General features: G+C 42.3%; 2 protein-coding genes across 14 annotated transcripts in view; one reads left to right on the top strand and one right to left on the bottom strand.

Annotated features, from left to right (window-relative positions):
• baiap2b (BAR/IMD domain containing adaptor protein 2b) overlaps window positions 1-7,255 on the top strand; it is a 68,750-nt gene extending 61,495 nt beyond the window's left edge. For 3 of the 7 annotated variants that reach the window (XM_071461753.1, XM_071461755.1, XM_071461764.1), the window contains one exon: window positions 111-3,453. In XM_071461753.1, the coding sequence (XP_071317854.1) occupies window positions 111-267 (157 nt within the window). In that variant the 3' untranslated portion in view covers window positions 268-3,453. Of the gene's footprint in view, window positions 1-110; window positions 3,454-7,117 lie in introns of those variants that run through there. The other 4 variants (XM_071461754.1, XM_071461762.1, XM_071461759.1 and 1 more) reach the window with 3 other exon arrangements.
• The window catches only part of aatkb (apoptosis-associated tyrosine kinase b), a 47,117-nt gene continuing 29,796 nt past the window's right edge, over window positions 3,720-21,040 (bottom strand). For 3 of the 7 annotated variants that reach the window (XM_071461746.1, XM_071461745.1, XM_071461747.1), the window contains 11 exons: window positions 16,577-16,656; window positions 15,785-15,903; window positions 14,847-14,934; window positions 13,558-13,691; window positions 13,031-13,115; window positions 12,555-12,676; window positions 11,836-11,985; window positions 7,942-11,476; window positions 7,461-7,590; window positions 7,145-7,348; window positions 3,720-6,629 (listed from right to left, as the gene is read on the bottom strand). In XM_071461746.1, the coding sequence (XP_071317847.1) occupies window positions 6,601-6,629; window positions 7,145-7,348; window positions 7,461-7,590; window positions 7,942-11,476; window positions 11,836-11,985; window positions 12,555-12,676; window positions 13,031-13,115; window positions 13,558-13,691; window positions 14,847-14,934; window positions 15,785-15,903; window positions 16,577-16,656 (4,676 nt within the window). In that variant the 3' untranslated portion in view covers window positions 3,720-6,600. The other 4 variants (XM_071461748.1, XM_071461749.1, XM_071461751.1 and 1 more) reach the window with 4 other exon arrangements.

Here is a 21,040-nt window from a genome sequence, read left to right on the forward strand (position 1 = left end):
TGTCTTTGACCTTTTCTGACATTCCTTGAAATTTAATGCACGATTTTCATTACATTTCATTTAATGCAATAAAAATGAAGCTGAAATTTTTTTTGTTTACTCTCTCACAGCAATGATCCACCCAACAAGCCGGCTGTGGAGGCCCCGGCCAAACCGCCCCTTTCTGACGACGAGGATGAAATCGAGGATGAAATTGAGGATGACCACTTTGATGAAGCTCACTATGACTCCCTGGAGAAGGCCTCGACTCCCCCGGGGGAGTACTGAGCTCTCCCTCAGTTCGGACCAGCTGCAGGTGGATCGCTGGTGCACAGCTGCACCACCCTCCCCTCTGATTCAGCCACATTATCACATAGTGCTACCAAATAATAAGAATTAAATATGACCAGCAAATGAACTGCGTCACAACAATTCACATTTACAGTAATCTCTATTAGCTGAGAGAGAGTGTAAATAAAAGCTGCGAATGATTTATATTTGATCTTCTAGCACAGTGGAAGCCTGAATAATATAAAAAGCAGGCTTTGCTCTTGATTGGTTAGTTAGCTCACATTCTGGGGTAATAGTGATGGACAGCAGTGGAGGTTTCACTTCCAAAACATACAGGGAGCATGTGGTGTGAAATGAGAAGGATAGGAATAGATGTGCACCTGCGGGGCTCATGTTGAAAGCCTGAATTATTGCCTCTTGAATTACGTCACTACCCAGAGACTGGGCTCCATCGAGACTCACAGGGTCTGAGAAGTCACCAGAGCATCTTTGTGCTTTTAAAATACAGCTCTTCCTGTCTCTGCCTTGTCAGCAAAAGGGCTTTAACAGTAGTAAGCTACACATCTCATCAGGTGTTTCACCTTTTAGCCTCACCTGTTAATACTGCCTTCTTAAAGGGCACGAATGTGGTTGTCAAGAAAAACGACAAGAAAAGTCTGTTATCTGGTGGATAATGTAAAGTACGGCAAGTCACAGGCTTCAGGAAGAAGACGGGAAGAAAAAAATATTCTGAAACGCCAGAGAAAATAGACTATAGGCAGAAAATCAACAGTATAAATTTGTGCTGAGTGATAGCATCAAAACTGATAAGCACACTACTCATAGTACTGTATCTCACAATAAATCTTATATTCTGCAATATTAGTTATAAGCAGCACTGCAGGCGTTTGTACCTGCAGTAATAATGTACTGTACTGGTTCTCAGATTTCATTGATTCATTTTTGATTAATATTGTTCTTAGTGAACAAGCAGTTTGTAAGATCTTGTTAAAGCAACATTTTCAACAGAGAAATATTCAATAACACAATCAACAAGAGAGAAACTTTGTGATTGCATACTGTCTTCTATCAAGAAAACTGGACTGTGATGTGAGAGAAACGATCAGGGTTACACCAGTAGAGGTCATTATGAGTTGGACTGAGCTGACCCCAGAACAGTCGAGATGTATAGAATTTACTTACAGTTGCAGATATTTAAAGGTCCCATATTTTACAAATTTCCTGTGTTTTTATCCAAAGTGTTGATAATAATATGAAGATATATTTGTGGTTTTAAGAACCAAAAACCATCTTAATGTAGTTTTACATGTCCTCTCTCTCTCTCTCTGGAGCTCTAGTAACAACAGGTTGGTCAGCCAATCAGAGGAGAGGGTTTGAACCTTTCTTCTGATTGGCTGACTATTTTCCAAGCAACCAAAAAAAATATTGCAGATTTTAGGTAAACACTCAGAGAAACCAAATCCTGCAAGATTGGATGGTGGGTCCATGTGGGCGGGGCGGGGAGCGGGGGGCGGGGCTGAGGGCGATGACTGCTTTGTTGTGACATCACAAAGTTCCAGAAGTCCTGACAGCTGGTTTTAAGGCTCAGTGTCTGAATACAGGCTGTGTGCATTTCTCTGTGGACTGAGGCTTTGATACTTTCACAGTATTAATATAGAACCTAGACCTGCTTTATAATCACAAACACATGGGCATCTACCTTTGTATAATATGGGACCTTTAACACTGTGCGCTGTGAGCATAAACATGTGAAACATTCAACAACAGTGTGTCTTTCTAGAGACATTGTGCCAGTTGTCAGTTTTCACAGGAACCACTTTACCTTCTAGTGAAAAAATAAGTCTCTATTCACACTGTTGTCAGTGTGAATAGAGACTGTTTTAAATGTGATTTAATGTCTGTTGGAGTGAAGGTAGAAATCAGAGCTATGCAGTACATTTTAAAACCTGGACAACCGTCTGGTTTGTTAACTACGTGTTTGTGAGGGAGGAGCTCTTCTTTAATCTTGGCTCCTGTCAGTGTGATGGAGGTACAGATATAAAACATTATAGACTATGTATTATTATTATTATATTATTTCCTGGGATGGGAAACTAAAAGAACTATGAGGTGATTTTTTCCTTTCACAGCTCCTACTAAAAATAAGACATAAGTACATTTAAAAAATGTACATTATGGTAATAAAAATTATTTGAACATTTAAAAGTAACTTGCTGCAGCTTTGCAGACAAATGACAGTATCAAACTTTCAGTGAAATGTGCCTTAGTTTAAAGTTTTCTAAATGTGAAAGAGAATTAACCTCATTACAATTAGTACTCACATTATGTACAAGATATTTACTTTAAATCTTGTGTGGAGGCAAAGTGTAACTGCACTGGCCTTGATGGGCTGAAAGGTTCAAGTCCTTTAATGTCAGGCCACGCCTTTTTTTATTTGTGACCACACCCAACCACGATTTACCGATATACTAGTATTTACGATTATGGTGATGTTCTAAAAATTAAATATAGATTCCATGTAAATAATACACGTGATAATATGGTGATGGTAGATGTTAGGCCTTGTGGATCTTTTGTTTATCTCATTGACTTTTCTCTGTCCATTTAGTTTAATGTACTTTTGTACAGTTGTGGTCACAGACTTAGTGTAGGGAGGTGGAGGTGGTAATTCACCAGAAAAGAGACAAAACACACAAACAAAATTAGAGTTCAATTTGACTGACAGCATTATAATCATTTTTATGATAGTATTCAAATTTTCCATAGATACTGTGACGATATACTGCAGAGCATAGAGCAACCACTAGATGGCAGTGTTTTCAGACTGTCCTGCCAACTGGTGATGACACTAGTGGTGTTTTTGCCCCCATGCCCTGCAGCAGGATCAACAGATTTCTAACTCTCAACCCACAGAGGCCAGTGCAGCTGTGCACTGGCCTCCTCTTAAAGTCTAGCGAGGACATGCTCTTTAAAATATCAGATGTCAGCTTCATAAATCTAAAAATATTGGCATTTAAACTGATGAAACCTATACTGGTGTAACTCTAAGTGATGTATGAGGACTAATACAACACAAATGTAACGACCGACACTCAAAACTGTATCATTATGTGATATAATGGCAAACGCGGTGTCTGTTTTTCAATTTAATTTTCAGAATAAAGAATCAAGTATTTACTCACAGTGTGCTGCGTATGTCTTGTTTATCCTGCAATGTTGGGATCACAATATTTTTGTCTTTAAAAATGGTCACCAACACGCCACTGCTTTCACTAACTACACAGGGTAAAAAGTTAGTCTTGTTCCCAGAACCTTATCTCTGATGCACAAAAACCAAATTTTCCCTGTTCATTTTCCTTTTTTCATTTGTATTTCATTTTCTCCACATGTAAATGATTCAAGAGACAGTTATACCCGATAAAGCAAAGATCATGGAGTGAATTCTGCTCTTAAGATGTGTAAAACAGACTTTATTTATATTTGATAGAAGGTACAGAAAGTAATGATGTGACCAGGTCAGTGTGGGGGCACATATTACTGACAGTATCCCAAACCAAAACTCCTCCTGCATGTTTTTTTTTTTTTCTTTTAAACGATCAGGTCGAAGCCAAAGCTGCTGTCGTGTTCCTCCTCTCCGTCACCACGCCCCTGGACCACAACACAACATCTCTTTGGCAACAATAAACAGAAGAGATATCTTTTTTTTTTTTTTTTTTTACTTTCCCTCCTTCACTTTACAGTACATCAATACTCTTAAAAGTATTTTTGTCAAAATACAAAAATATTAACGGGACAGTCGTCTAGAGGGTTCTATGCTGCTAACTGTTACAGAATAATAAAGCCCTGGAAGGCGAACAAACACTCAGAAGACACTACATGTTGATCACAGGGTGTTTTTGAAAGGTGACATCCTGCTTCTCCGAGGTGTCAGAGCCGTCAGCTCAATAACCACATCTTACCTTTTTACTTCCTTACAGTTACACACACAGAAAGCATAGCATTGTAACATTTCATGATCATGACGTCAGCCACTTTCAACCAGCTGATCAGACTAATCAGACCCAACACTGAACTGATCTGTCCCACCTAAAAGCATCACAGCTCGACTAGTTTTAAAACATTTTATCCAAGACTCATTGTTTTAACATGATGCTCAAACTTGTCTCAATAAACCAAATTAGAATTAGATTTTTTTTTTCCAACACCAGAATCATTGTTCAAAACTGCTTTAAACAAGCTTATTCTAGCCAATATACAGCAACAGTGTCAGTAACAGTAAAGTCAGACATTCGTTCTCATTGCTCTTACAAACATAAAATGGTAGAAATGGGGCTGAAGCTGAGAAATACTGAATGTATAATGTGCTGACTAACATATGCAAGTCTTGTTTGTTCAGACTAAACTCTGTGCAGATAGAAATACACTTTCACAGCCTTTTAATACTGTTGGGCAGGATTGTCCTTTGATATACTGGCCTGTAGCGCTGGGCGATGTTTCGATGCATATGGTATGGATGTTAAATAATTACTTGTACCAAAGTATTAAAGGTGCTATATGTAAGTTTTTTGCTCGGCTGCTGAACATGGTTTCTTGCTGGGAGCAGGTGGTGGTGATTGTTGCTTGACAAGAGTTTCGGCCATCGTTGCATTTACAAGACAAAGAGGTTATAATATGTCCTCTGAGCAGCGCTACGTCTTCAGGGCTGACTGGAGGCTACAGTGAGTCGCTATTACAAAGTGACGAGACGTGCCAGAGTTAGCTGGTTAGCGTGCTATCTTCAGTAGAAGAAAAGACATGATCGAGACAAGAGTTAACTTTGGTGTTGCTTTCCACCAAGTTTGATGCTGAACTCACATTTCTTCTAGATTTGTAAGTAAACAGCTGTTGATGCTAACGTTGGCTATGTATCAGTAGCAAAACGTACAAATAGCTCCTTTAATATCTCTGATTGTGCTCGTCCTTGTGGATGTTGTTGCAAATCAACAAGCATTGCTGCTTTCTGGTGATATTGGATTTACAGGATTTTTGCATCAATGTGATGAAGTAGCTCGATTTGTCAGGTGTTTAACTCAACCAAAAACAGACATTTTATTGGTTTCGTAACTGAAGTTCAGATAATGTCATTATTGCAATATAGTATTACATATACTGTGATGAAGATTTCATCTATATTGCCCATGATTATTGGCCCATGTTATTACTAGAGAACTAGTGTCTTTGTAGCAGTGCAGATAATGAATATCTCCTCTTGCTGCCAATGTGTTTTGGACCTGCAACATGAAAATGGATTTCCATGACCATGTGTCTCTATTCCAAAACAGAAAACAACAACAAAATGTCCCCATTTGTCTCTAAGCAATACATCTTTATACTGTTTTGTAGTTACCTGAAACCATGCATTGCTATATTTGAAACACCTGTCAAACCTTTGAATCGTAAACTACTTCCTTCACCTCTTGTTACCATAGAGACAAAGCAGTGCCTGATTTACAACAAAGAGCGGTTGGTTGTGATGGTGCGGGTGTCACTCAGTTCGGTCGAAAGAATGAGACATATTAATGTAAAACAGTACAGTCGTGATCCTAATACAAAAAAAGAAAGAAAAAGTCACAACATTTCAGGTTGTCCAGGTTCGATCAGCTGTTTCCACAAAAACCTTTCTGTAACCAGACAGGAGCCATTAAAATTCCCTCTGCTAACATGTTCTCTGTTTCTGAATTAACCCAAATATTAACATTATATTACTTGTGATACCTCAAGGATTCTTGTTGATATTCATTAAGACAAGTAAAGCAGTTTCCAAAAAAGTACAAAGTCTGTGGAGCTGTACAGTCTTGTTCAAAGAGCTGATCCTTTGTCGAAAAAGCCAAAAAGTTGACGTTGTGTCTTTAACTCGGTGACAGTTGAACTGTCCTGTTTCTAAGTCCAGGTGGTTCCACACTCTCATCAATACTCCCTATCATAAATTAAGAAGTGAAAGAGGTGGCAAATGTGATGCTTTCCAAAGTCCTGTCCTTCCATTTTGTCTCTTTTATCTGAAAAATATGCAGAATTCAACACACAAGTTTCCCCTGCTTTCATAGATTCTTTACATCATACATAGTATATATTAATATTCTGTAAATGTTTATATATTAACCATACTCTTCTCAGTATTCTAAACAGCTTAGGTCAGTCCTACATCGTGGGTAAAACAGACCTTTCAAAAGTGTCCACAGGCGATAAGAGGCACTGTCTTGTGTTTCTAAAACCTGACTTTAAAAATAAATCAGAAGTCATGCTAGTAGGCCAAGTTGTTGTCAAAGAGAGGCAGTAAATCTCCACGGCTCGTTACTCTTTCTCCCCGTCCTCGCTGCTTCCTGCAACAGACAGAAAGGATTAATGTTTGCAGCTTCTCTTTACAGGCTGTTAGGCATCTTCCTCCTCCAAAATGTCTATTGATTTCTGAGAAATTTGGCACCAAAGTGTATTATCTCATTAGTGTGGTACATTTTACTCTAATTCTGTGGCAATATGTTGTTGCCAACAATGGCATCTTTAAAGAGCCAGTTCCCAGACTGGGATTAAGTCTGATACAATAAGTATTTTATTAGTACCATACTAGCTAAAACATTCCAATACATGGTTTGCAGCAGTGCTAGATTTAGGTTAAGATTGGCCTTAAACTTGATGTGCTTCAGAGATTTCTTGAAACTTTGATCTTTAAACCATTTTTTCAAATCTGAATAGCTGTGACAAAATCTGAAATTTGATCTGCATCTCAGTCCCAGAAAACAAGAGTCTTCTTTTGATCTGTGTCAGTGATATCTAGTCCCTAATCAAAAAATGAATTTTGTTGTGAGTACAGACAAATTATTATCCAGAGGGGACCCACCTCCTGCTGAGTCCATATCAGAGTCTGAGATGTGAGTGATGGAAAAACGGGACACGTTGGAGGGGGAGACAGTGAAGCGGGAGTACTGCACGGCTGGTTTGGTGTCCGGGGCCTTGGGGATGTGGGCAGGAGGGGAGTCAGACGCCACAGAGGATGTTGGTAAAGGCAGCAGGGGAAAGTCATCCTCCCACTCATACCCTGCACCTGAGAGAAGAGGCAGTAAGTACATGCTTTAATGGTTTAAGTTTTTCATACAAGTAGACTTTTTATTGACATCAACACTATATTTTAACTAAAAATGTATTCTTGTGCTTACTCTCTTCTGAGAGGTTCCCATCAGAGGAATCATCAGAGGCATTAACCCTCTCATGGGATTTGTTCCGTGAACTCTGACCCTCTCCTCCTAAGGGGAAGCCGTGCTCAGTCAGCTCTTTAGTTGGGCTTTCCTGGTGAAGTAAAGAAGAAGAGAAGGATAAAGCACCTGTTAGATAAACTTAACATCAGATCTGGGAAAGTGAGTCACTTGAAACTGTACTATTTGATTTTCTGTTATAAATTCTGTTATAAATTGCTGCCTACAGAGAGGCCAGCCTGAACCATACAAAAAATAGAAAACAATAGTTAAAAGAGGCTAAAGGGCTTTGTAGAGCTGCAGTGTTGGTGATCATTTTTCTCACTTTTAGCACTATGAGTGACCCTTTCATATTACAGAAAATTAATTCATGTTAGTATAACTATTGATTAATGGAGGTTCAAATAATCCAAGATAAATTGTATGATCTCGCCTTGCTACTCACCTGATCAAACAGATAGACGGTGACATCATCAAAGAAAGACACCATCTTCTTCTTGCGTTCCAGCTCCTCCTCCAGGTTCTCTGCTGTAAGCAGGGTTGGCATCTTGAGGAGGCTGCGCAGTTTGTGGGCTTCGCTGTCGTCGCTCACCACGATGGGCACCGGGTGACACTCATCCTCACTCTCTTCCCCTCCACTCTGTTCCTGCACACTGTAGGTTCGCAGCTCCTCATCCGACTCATCGCTGTCATCGGTTTCACCGTCCTCTTCATCTGCCTCTTCCCCATCAGCTGGAGACCCCCGGCCCTCTGTTGCAGGGAGCGGAGGGGGAGGGGTGGATGGAGGTGGAGGAGAGGAAGAGGAAAACCGTCTGGTGTTTGCTGTGTGCTGCAAGGCCACCTCGTCTTTGGGTAAAGTGTGCGAGATTTCACCAGATGTCCCTGATGTCCTGTTCTGAATTGTCTTGATTGCTGGCTCCTCTATTGCTTCTGAGGTCTTCAAGACCTCTCCTTCCTCTCCCTCTACCTTGACATTGGAGGTGCAATCTCCATTCAGGGCACCAAGGGCTTCTTCCATGGCCCCCACCACCTCTGCTGCCCAGTCTCCTAGAGATGAGCTCTCCTCTTGGGATGGCCATTCATCCAGTCCTCCCTCTGTTATTGAAGTAGTATCAGAAGGCTCCAGAGGTACCCCCAATTCCTCATCCTGGCCACACTCCTCTGTCAAGTATGCCTCCATCTCTGGTGGAGAAGAGGATTCTGTTCCTCCAGTTGATATGCGTTTAATTTCTTTGTTCACTGCATTGTCCTTAAGTTCTTCCTCCTCTTCTTTCTTCCTTTTCTCACCCTTCTTTTCTCCCATTTGCTGTTCCTTATCAACATTTTGTTCATCTCTTACTTTCTCCGATGGTTCTTCCCCTTCATCCCTAGACTGCCTTTCATTCTCATAGTCTGAAAAGTAAGCAGAGTCTCTGTATGGGGTCTTATCACTCAGTGGTGAAAAGATGTGGTCACCTGTCTGAGAGGCTTCTAAGGCCAAATCTTCACCCAATGATGGTTCACCCTCTTTGGGCACCAATTTGGCCTCGACTTCATGCTCTTCCAGCACCTCGTCCTCCTCCAGGCTTGTGTCAAGGTTAGACTTTCCCAGAAGTTGTTCACGGGGTTCATGAGGCTCTTTGGGTACAAACTCAGGACTTTCATTATTTTCAGTGTCATAGCCACTGTCCATAGCTTTAGGTGAGTTGGAAGGGTGGGAGGATGCAGGGCTGAAGCCTTCACAAGACCCAGCTGCAGATGGTAGATCCATGGAATCCATGGAATCGGGAGTTCCTACCTGCTTCTGTAGTGACTTGAAGGCAGGAGAAGCATTCAGCTCGCTGGACTCGTCTGCAAAGATGCCTGAGGTAATGTCAGTGATATCCTCTGTTATGTCATCATCCTCGTCATCGTCACTGCAGTCAAGGATGTCAGCGAGGCAAACACTGGAGCTTCCTCGGTCAACACCACTGTCTGCAGTGTGACTTGAATCTGACTGTTGATCTGTGAGGGCCACCATCACATGCGTGTTGTCAGAAGGAGGCGGAGTGGTTTTAGTCATTGTCAGGGTCACCTCTTCTACTTTAGGCTCTGGTGGTTTTCGCATGATTACATTTTCCTTGATTACATCCTCCCTCATGTCCTTGAATGGGGTATCATCAGTTGTAATGTCAACATACTGCTCTCCATTGTCCTCAGTCTTCATCAAGGTAGGTTTGGGCACAATGGGACCCCCTGGAGCTGGTGATAGATTGATCATCTCTTCATTGCTTGGGATGTCAATGATCTTATCTCTGATGTAGTTGCTATGACTGTAGCTGTGACTATAGCTGTTGTTTCTCACTAGCAAGCCAGTGAGTGGGTCAACAAAGTGTGAGTGGCAGCACTCTCCAGATGCCGGCACCTGAGTCTCGCCCTCATGGCACAGGTAGATGTAGGCGTTGCAGCTGTCTGAAGGCACCATTGCATGGTGTTTACTCAGACTAAGACAGGCACTATTGTCTTTGGCCTGGTGGGGCTCAAGATAGTCAATGGGTTTGGGTAGAGAGTGGAAGGCCAGGCTGTGCTCCTCCGGCCAGGAGTCTTCAATGTCTGTACTTGGCATTGTGTAGTGGAAATCTACATAAGCATCCTGTCTGCAGCTGTGGCTTGCCCGCCTGTGATGACCCACACTGCTGTGGCGGTGTTTTGAGGGCCAAGTGTTGCAGGTGTGTCTCTCAACAAATATGTCCTCTTCTTCTTCCTCCTCTGAATCAGTGTCTCTGTGCCCAATGAAGAGTGCCCCTTCTGTCTCCATGTTGATACTGACAGAGTGGCTGTTGTGCCTGGTGTGGCTGGGCATGGTCTTCCTTAGGGAGCCCATCATGTCGTAGTAGCCCCCAGTCACATTCTTTCCTATGATGGAGGTCTGGCTTGTGTCCAGGTATGCATCTCTGTAGGCCTGTTGAGGTGGACTGCTTACAGATGGGGATATACCAAGTGGGTTCTCCAACTCACCCAAGGCTTGACGCAAGCTCCTTGATCCCCAGCTTTCCTGATGGTGCTCACTAGAGTGCTCACTTCCAATCAGATAGTGATCTATTCCCAAAGGCGGTGAGTGCTCATAGTAGTAACCTCCATCTCTGTCTTTATAGGACACATAGTGACTAGACTCCCAGGGTCGTAGAGGGCTGCTGTCTGACACTTGCCCTAAAAGGGGCTCCATTGTCAGGGAGATAGCAGGACTTGAGTCATTGGAATCGTACACATCTGATTTATGGATGTCTGCTGACCAATAGGGACCCATGTTCTTAGCCTGTGATGGGCAGACCAGGCACTCGCCTGAGTCTGCACTCCCAGTAAGGAAGCTACCACTGCTGCCCTGGTAGTCTGGGCTGTAGGAGCACATGGTATAATCTGGATCAATGTTACAATCCACTGGCTCTTCAATGCGGATGTAGTATTCACTGCTTACTGAGGGGCTATGGGCACTGAGGACAGGAAGTACGCCAGGAGCATGTAGATGTTTTGGTTGGTAGTAAGAAGGAGAAACTCCATGGCTGAGGCTCTCCATAGGGCAGCCTCCCACAATGCCCCCTGGTGGGTAAAATGCTTCCTGACAGTGATGGTTGACCTGACCCAGGGTACTAGATGAGTCCAGGGCTCTATAGGAATGGTCTGCCCTGGCTTGCTCCCACTTGTACTCAAAGTTCAGGCCATGGCTGGTTTCAGTGACTGTTAATATGTCATCCCCAGACTCTGAGTGGTAGCCATCACCTGCTGAAAACTGCTCAAGGAGAGGGAACGAAGAGGAGGTTGATGAGGGGTGGTCTCGTGACAATACAGAGGCACCACGGTGGCTGTTGAATCCTGTATTGGGACGCATGGAGTTCCAGCGCCTTTCAAAGTCTTCCTCTGCCTCGCTGGCCCCCTTGGCACACAGGTAGCTGAGCAGCAAGTGGACTTCCTCTGCATTGGGTCTCTGATCAGGCTGCAGCCAGCAGAACTGCATCACCTCATACCTGAGGATCCCAAAAATGAGACAAACAGAAAAACAGAGAGTTCTGTATGAAATAGAAAAAAAAATGAACCTTTAATATTTCTGGTCCCCTAGTCCAGTAAAATAAGAAAAATTAGAATTAACTGATTAAGTTGTAATAACAGGACTAAAAAGAAGATGCAGCTAGAGAAAACCTCCCCAGCAAAACCAGCAGGATTAACATAATAATTAGAATCTGCAGAAGAAATGAAAATCCACTCATGCTGGAAGGGATTTAATTATGTTGGTCTGAATTTTGTGTTTTGCTGTATTTGTCCCTCTCCTCAGGGACTGATAAGTAATTTAAAGATGCTTCTGAATGTGTTTTTGTGTGTGTCTCACCAGCGCTCAGCCAGGGGCACTTTGAGCAGCGGTTTGGGCAGTCGCAGCTGCTGCTCCCTCACAGCGTAGGTGAGTACCTGTCTGTCAGAGTAGTGTCTGTAGGGCTGGTTTCCCAGCTCAAACAGCTCCCAAATAGCCACACCCAGGGACCTGAGACACAGGATTTACATAAAACAGTAAGTATGAATCATTCTCCCTGTGAACACATTCTTATACTCCTTAAAAAACTTTTGGTTATTTTGCCTCCTTCATGTTTTCATTCATTGTCAAGGGTTTATAACTTAATTTTTTTGGCCTGTCTGCCTGCTTCTCTTGTAATTTTAGTATCAGGATCTAACTGGAACTCAACAAAAAAAGAACAATTCCACCAGGAATGAAAGTCTAATCATCTCACATTTTGTTGTTTGCTTGCAAATTTGTGTGATTCCCAAGGGACCAACATCAGCCTTTTGGCTGTGACCTTTTATGCAAGAAATATAGATAAATGATAATTTAATAGTATCATTGTGCAAGATCTCTGTCTCTTCAAAAAAGAAGAAAATTCTTTTCACAACTTTAACCTTGCTTTTTGATAAAATGCTGCATAAGTAAAAGAAAATGTACAAACAAAAAACTATGACACTATGCTGTTTCTAACAAATAGCCAAATGCATGCATCTTTATGTGTGTGTGTGTGTGTGTCTGTGTGTGTGTGTGTCTGTGTTTTTGTTTGATCCTACCAGATGTTGCTCTGTTGGTTCTGGTCAGCCACCAGCAGGTTTCCATGCACCTCATCCACGAGCTCTGGAGCGATCCAGCGCAGCGGCACGTACATCTGATCTGATGTCACATAGTAATCATCCTGATGGAGGCATGGGTAAAATGTTAACAGGTAGACAGTGAGGAAATCCTTAGCATTAAATCTTACTCATCCAAAATTTAAAACTAATTAATTTGCTGGGTTGTCAATCATCTTTCCTTGTTAAATTTAATATCCTTGAGCGTTGGGAATGAAATAATCTTTAAAATCTGTCTAAACTCACTGGAGTAAATGCTAGATCTTTTGTTAGTGCAAAGCACCTCAGGTATATAAGGATATTAAGTAAGTTTTTTAGAGTCAGCCAATTACTCTGAACAAATTAAATCATATACTTGCCAATGTATAGTCTTTATATTTGCATATATTACTATGTGCAGGTTTCTCTGATAAACAGACCTTGTACTTAGTGTGGGACAGGCCGTAATCTCCGATCTTCACTGAGACATCAGCAGTCAATAAGCAGTTCCTCAAGGCCAGGTCACTGGTGATGGAGGGGGAGGAGGGGGCAAACAGTCATTACATCTCAACATTATTTATAAATATAATAAACAGGACTCAATCATATTTCTTAAGGAACAAAAATATTTAGCAGCCCTGCGTGCAAAAAACACCAACTAATAGCAAAATGAAATAGCCTAGCTCAACTCTGCTATCTCTGAGAGCAGATATCTATGCCATCTGAAAAAGGTGCTGCAGACTGAGCGGAGGTTGGGTTGGTTCTGGAGATGAGGGGTCACCGCCTGCAACAAAATCACTGATGCTGGAGTCTGTAAGGAGCACTCAGGCAGCACCAGGATATTGTTCCAGGAAGCACCCGAGAAGCAAAAGGCAGTTTGAAAGATAATAGCTCAGATCATAGCGTTGTAATTTTAGTAATTAATTTTAGCGTTGTGTGATATTTATTTGCAGAAATTGCACACTACCTGTGTGTGAAGTTGTGTTTGTGCAGGTGCAAGAGCCCTGAGGCAATGTCACAGGCCATCCGCTGGAGGATCAAGGGCTCTGGGGTGATGGTTTCTGCAGTCCTGCAGCTTCGGAGGTAACCCTTCACATCCCCCTGGACGCAGCAGAGAAACAAAACATCTGTACGTTACATCCTCGGACCACTGGAGGGCAGTCTTGTCATTGTGCTGTGGTTAATGAGAGTCACCCACTTCTCAGTCACTGGTGTGAACGTGTCTTGGTATTAGAATCTGCATGGGAGAGCACCAGCTAACAGTCTTGGTGTCTTCAGTTACTGATGTACAGTGTGTTTTTTTTTTTTTTTTAATTGTCTGGCCACCTGAGTGAATTATGCTCATTTTTGGACTGAAATTATCGTCTTAGCAGAGCCTTTTGTCTTCCTGTGTCTTGCAGCATTTGGATTTTACACTGTTTACAGTAATCACATTAAATAATGATTGTGATCCTACAAACCATAACAGACTCTCCTCTTCTGGTATATCTGAATGTTTTATCATCATGGGTTAAGTACTTCACGCTGCTGTCAATTTAAAAAATAATCTGAAATTGAATTTTGTCCGTGAACAATATATTTCATTTACTTCACTCCCACTATGCAGTGAATTAAAAATTGATAGCTGTGAAGTGGCAAAAAGCCAAGTTCTTGGTTCTTTGATTACTTCAATATCACCACAGATGTCAGTGTTAAATCTACTGAACTAATCAATCCTGTGGAGCTGATGTTGGATATGATGCTGCAGTGTGAGTGGTGTTAGTGCAGCCTGATTTAGTGGTAACTTTAGGCTCGACTGCCAAATAATTACAGCAGTTGCCAAGAATGTTTGATTGCCAAAAGTAATTAAGAAAAAAAATCCCATTAATGACATATAACAAAGGTGTTCAATCCATTCACCAAACTGAATCAGTCAAAGAACACAGGACAGACTTTCAGTTTCAGACTTTCAGGTAAACGCAAAGGTCAAAAGATTTGACAGGTCCTTTCATAAACGACATATTTCATACTGTAGTTTTTAAATACACTTAACACAAAACATGTGGTACAACCTAATTTAATAAACCTTTAGCGATAAAAGTGCATTTTATTAAAATATTAAAATCCTTAAGTGATTTCCAACATGGGAACACAACACAGGGTTGAGGCAGAACTCAAATTTATCTACTGGTGTTTAATCTTAATTCATAATACTTTATACATGCTGTGGGCCATTTTCCCCACACACAACCCAAACCTGTGGGTTTGGACACTCACCAGTGGACAAAACTCCATCACCAGCAGGTAGGGAGTGACCTCGGTGCACTGGGCCAGACACTGCAGCAGAGCTGGGTGCTGCAGGGCCCTGAAGAGCAGATTGCAGAACAGCACATGTAGTACACACAAAAATTACACCCACAACGACACACAGTACAAACTTACTGTTTTAACTGTGAAGAATAATAAAGAATATCTAAAATTAAAATCTTGATACAATCCAGCCCAAATATGATCGATAATATTATACAATATAATTATATTGATGTATTTCATGTTCCAGTTATTTTTTATAATACATAATAATATTATGTAAGCACAGCTGTGAAATAAATGAGGGTTGGACCCAGCAGCAGGGCAAAAAAAATAATTAATTTTTTTTGATATAATGAAAAATATTGCATACAGTGGGAAATACTGCAATATTGGCTATTATCAAATATCGGACCAAGCCTAGTATTTATCAAAATATATTACAAATTATCTCATTGTTATAGACTGACTGCAAAAATACATGAAGTAAATGGCTCAAGGATTGTTACTACAATAACTGCATAACTGTATGAAATGTTACAGTTACAGGACACAGTGACTCTTTATGTGTTATGAAAATGAAAATCCCCAAACTAGAGAAACTGAAACTGTGAAAAAATCTAAAACTCTTCGGATATGTTTATATATTCAAATAAACATTTGTATCTGAAACAAGGTTGTTTTCCATTATTCCTGAAGAGCTGATACTTCAACCTGGCAATAGGAATATTTTACCAGCTTTTCTATTGAAAATAAAATCTGCAGTCACAAGGTTACCAGTCATTCAAGCATTGGATACATTTAAGCGAGTAGAAAGATGAAATATTCCTCCTCCCACAGCCTGCAGTGGAGGAAAAATACATCTCTGACAAGACAGGAATCAACCAGAAAGACAGGTGAGGTACCTGTAGGGCTGAGCCTCCTCCAGGAAGTGCATCTGGTCCTGAACGCTAGCACTGGCTTTCAGTTCCTTCACTACCACCTCAGTGGTATTTAAGCCTGCATTCACCTCCCCCAGCAGAACCTGAAACAGCACAGAGAGACATATACGCACAGGGGAAACAGACAGAGGGACATTTACACACCAACAAATAGGTTACACATGGATGGGCGTGACCAATACACAAAGACACACAAAAAGACATGATGCAGACATGCAGGGAACAGACAGAAAAATACAGACAAACAGATACAGATGGACATACCCAGTCAAGGTACAGAAGGATGGAAAGGACGGATGGATATTCATGAGCGAAGGGTATGAAAAGGAGGAGAAGCAGACAGAGTAGCAGAGAGAGAGAGAGAGTGACAACATCATGTTATCTGGTTGTAAAAACATGACACCACACCAAATGGTTCAGCCTGTGGTGGGGGGCTATTACTTTGAAAATTTTACCAGCGTAAAATTTGTTCTCAAGGGCTAAGTCTATCACACCTGGGACGAGCTGACATCAAAGGCACGAGGATCAGCCCGGCATTACACACTCAGACATTACAGGTAACACAGTGTGTCGGGACATTTTTAACCAAGCTGGTGCTAAATACGGCCGGGATCACAGCGAAGACTAACAGCCGTGATGTTAGACTCACTGATGCTCCGTTTCATCTACCTGGCAGGTAGCTGCAGGGACTGCAGGGGCGACTGTTAAAACCACCAGCAGGTAGTAATGAAGACTGAGGCGTCTGAAGTGGCTTACCTTCCCGAACCAGCCATTCCCAATCTCTTTCAGGTAGAGGAGACTGTGGCGGCTGAGGTCTGTGGATTTCAGGAGTTGGACTGGAGGACAAGCAGAGAGAGGAAGAGGTGTCACAGTGATGGATAACCCCCCCCCCCCCCCCCCCCCACCAGCAACCTCCTGATGGGGTCTCACAGCTGCAGTCTTTGACAAAATCCATGGTTTTTTCATGCTTTAGCCCATTTACAGCAAATCATATCATGTTAAATTAAAGCTAACTCTTCTGAAGACCACACTAATACGTCACAGAAATGTGGAGACATTCGTCCCACCGCTCCAGGCAGCCAATGGTTTCCAGTCAATTCTATATGATATGAAACTCTATTTCAGTGAACATCAACATTGTCTCAACTTTGATGCAAGTAACATTTAACAGTCATGGAGACTTCTGTATTTAAGTTGTATTATCACAAGAATATCACAATGACAAGTAGTAATGTGGGTTTGATAAGAGATGAGAATACACAACACAAGTAAGACAACAAGTTAAATTCAATCGACAACATTCGTCAGACTTAAATGTTCTTATTACTGAATGTGGGCTGGAATGTATACTAACCCTGATCCCTTCTGAAAACATACTGAAAACATACTGAAACTGAAACATACTAAAACTCAACACTGATGGAGGAACTTAGGCACTAACATTAACTTAATAATAAAAGACAGTTGACTGCACTAATTTCCAATATAATGTTGGGACATGTTGTTGTCTTGCATATAAAAAGAAGGGATTATACACAAAGGCACAATTATTCCCGAACACACTAAGAAGAAGCAGTATATCCTCAGTTACATGGAGGGGAATCATACACCTCAATTATAATAATGATAATAATAATATATGTACATAAAACTCATAACAGTAACTTGAACGCACCACATCCATGTTCTTAAGTGGCCACTGTCGAATCCATCTAGAATCCTCTGTCCCATCGATTGGCATTAACCTTCTCTAAAATGAAATATCTGAACACACCAGTGGATGTTGTTCATGGTCCACGAGTTAACAAAACAGACTCCACTCTTAAGTCTGATTCTATATCGAGCCTTCTCCGGCACCGACCTGTCTGACTGTCCTCCAACTCCCTGATGCATCTCTCTCAGCATCCCCTGAGTCTTTCCTGCTCGCCGAACACGCCCGACCGTCCTGCCCCAGCTCAGCCAAATGAAACGGGATTGACAGCAACAGCAACACCCCCCCTCCCTGCCCTCCCATCTCTCACCCCTCACCATCTATTCTTTTCTTTCTTTCTGCATCTCCCACGATGACAGTCAGATTCTGGGTGTAGAGGCAGACAGACAGATCTTTGTGGTGCAGCGTCCCCTCCCCACCCCACCAGACTGCCACACAGTCCAGTCACTGTGTGGAGGCCATATTGTACACCCCTGTCTCCTTACCCAGACTGGTCATTCCTTACACCCACTCACGCTCTCTCCATCCCAAAGCAGAATACCCACCATTGTCTGGCTGCTTAGGGCAGCATGGTACCAGTTAGGACTAGTTAGTACACACACACTGGGGCTATTATCCACCAGCTCCTTCACATAGGAATGAACTGAGTTTTGGTGATAACGGTGGCATGCGATGGGTTCCACCTACGCCATCATGTTAACTTCAGATATTCATAACGTTGGTGGAACAATGAGGGGAAGATGATGCATGCTGGGAGAAAAAAAGACTGTACTATGATATTTGTTATCTCCACCGAGGTTGTGTTTTTGCTCTCATCTGTTTCTTAGCAAGATGATCTAAAAGGAAAGTTCAGATTTCAAGTTAGTCCATGTGTCAGGGAACAAGTGATACGTTTATGGTGCAGATGAGGGATAGTTTTTTTAGGATTCTTAACACTGTAACATCCAGCAAATGTTCATTTACTCGGTGCTTTCTTATTTCTAATTTCTAATTTCACTTTTGTTTTTTTTCAAACTGAAAATACCCCGACTACCCTGCTCAGCTCTCAGATCTCTTTAGAGCCGATACATTAACTCAATTTCCATTTGACAGTGCTGTCTGGCCTTTCCTAAGCCGTGTGCTGCTGCTGAGCGTCTCTCTGAAGAATGTGTCTAGCTTAACTGCTATAGTAGCCAGGAAGTATTTAGCGAGACACACAGCAGCTAAATCACTCAGAGCCAAATGGAATTCCCATCATCCTCTTTCACTCCAGTGCATCCCGATCCACTCTGGTGCTGAGCTGCTGTCGTGTCCTTGGACAATCATTTCAATTCACTTATGACGTTTTGCCCATTGTTGTTTCATAACTCACAGCAAGAGATGTTAGCGGTGAGGATTCAGAGGTCGACGTTCGCAAGTGATTCTGCAGATCTGAAAGTGTTTGCTAGCAGGATGCATCTAATACACGTTTCTGCTCCGAGTGGGAGGAAATTTCACTGTGTGTGTGTGTGTGTGTGTGTGTGTGTGTGTGTGTCCACGAACACGAGAACTGAACTTGGTTTTGCTCTGCATTCTCACTCTATGTGTTTTCTCCTCTGGGTGGGTGTGAGCTCCATTAGTCTTTGCAGAGCAGCCTGCAGCAGAGAACAGCTGCATCGGGGTGGATCCTGGGGACCGGGCCCCGGTCTGAGCCAAGCTCTTACAGTACTGGTGTCTCATTAGGAACTCCACCTATATCCACACAGTCCTTCAACAGCCCCCAGTGCTCAGCAGGATGACAGAGGAGATGGGAACATTGGCTGAAAGAAACCAGACTTACTCAGAACTGTTAAGTGCTTCATCTCTGCATCTACCTCAGCTCTCAGGAATTATTAGATCTGAGACCTACACTGTGTTAAAAGCCACCAAAGGACCTTTTCATTCTGGTGATCATATATATTTTTTTAACTTAATAATTACTGTTCCTCTGTGTTCACTCTTCTCTGCCTCTTGGTTGTTTTAGTGCATCAGTTCTTCCCTATTCTTCTGTCCTTGCTTCCACTCTGTTGCCACATGTTTAGCTTTTTAGTTTTAATATTTTATCACCATCCAAAGCTTTGAACTGCTTCTGTGTGGAGTGGCGCTGTACAAATAAACCTGAGCTGGAGAGGATGCAGGAAAACAGGAGAATCCAGAATCCAGATGAAAAGACAGAAACTGGCAGCAAACACAGATGAGAGAAACGAGGACACAGTTACGACCAGTAAAGTATGATGAATACACAACTTCTCTGAAAAACTTATTTCCCCCGCTGACGTCACTGGGCGAGGCTCTCCTGAAGGTGCAGTCATAAACTCTACTCTGACGGTTTCTATTATTCACAGAAGACCCACCATATGTTAAAGGGTCGGCTCAGCTGTATCCAAGACAATGGTGAGAAAATAGTTTCACTTACCCCAAGTGCTATTTAACCATGCAGATAGTTTTGGCTTTAATAGCTGAGGTTTGGAGTTATCTGCCTCTGAAAATGTTCCCACCAGGAACTGCAGCATTTCTTTGGTTTCTCAATGAACTGCAAATGAAATCCCATTAACCTTCCTTGTCTTGAAGTGTCATTAGAGACCTCATTTGTCAAAGCCTATCTGCATGGCTCCACACTCCTCGAAGTAGCCAACTCTTATCTTTTGGTCCTTCATACACTGCCTGTCTGAGGAGTGTATGCGTGTATAACAAATGTTCACATTTACATCTGAGTTTTGATGTGGACCAGTCCCTGAGTTAACTGTGTGGGAGTGATGCATTAAGTCTCACCACACGCCAGCATCAAGCTTATCAGGCAGCATCAGCCCATTGACACACAACGAGGACCATTGTCACACAGTAGCAGAAAGAGAGAAAGAAGGCGACGGAGTGAAAGAGGGATATTCTCACTGGGGTTTTGTGCTCTCGCATGCCTGACATACCAACAAGCAGCAGTGTAGGCCGGCTGCCTGGACATTATTATGCAACAGGCAGATGTTTGTGGGAGAGAGTGAAAGTTAAAGAGCACAGAGTTCATTCTGCAGGGACCTGCAGCGAGGGATTGTGGGATAGGTGGAGGCCCAGCTGGCCGAGGCCAGTGTCAGGGCGGTGCTCACTCCAGGGACAAACTTTTGACTAATGCCAGACGCACGGCCCTGCTCGCTCTTATATTACTCTCACACCCTTGAAATGCACTTGCATGTGTACGGCTCGGGCACTTTTACAAAGCTGTTGCAAGGTTTGCATCAGTTTGCAGCGAAGGACGGGAGACATGAATCACACAGCACTGACACAAGCGTCAAAAATTATTTCATGATTGGATATTCTTTGACCCACCATTCAACTTATACTTCATCCCTTCTGACAGAAGGGAGAAGTGTAAATCTTTTTAAAAGTACTGTGGGGATTTCAAACATTTGGTAAGTGAGACAACTGCTGATGGAAGCAGAGGGACCAAGTTTAACCCTTGAACACAAGTCGAGACTGTGCTTTTGATGGAGCCACATTCAGATCCATGTGAACTGCAGAGG

The sequence above is a fragment of the Trachinotus anak genome, unplaced genomic scaffold, assembly GCF_046630095.1.
Source record: "Trachinotus anak isolate AG129_WGS33_773 ecotype Australia unplaced genomic scaffold, CSIRO_AGI_Tana_v1 ptg000025l, whole genome shotgun sequence".
Classification (NCBI taxonomy): Eukaryota; Metazoa; Chordata; class Actinopteri; order Carangiformes; family Carangidae; genus Trachinotus; species Trachinotus anak.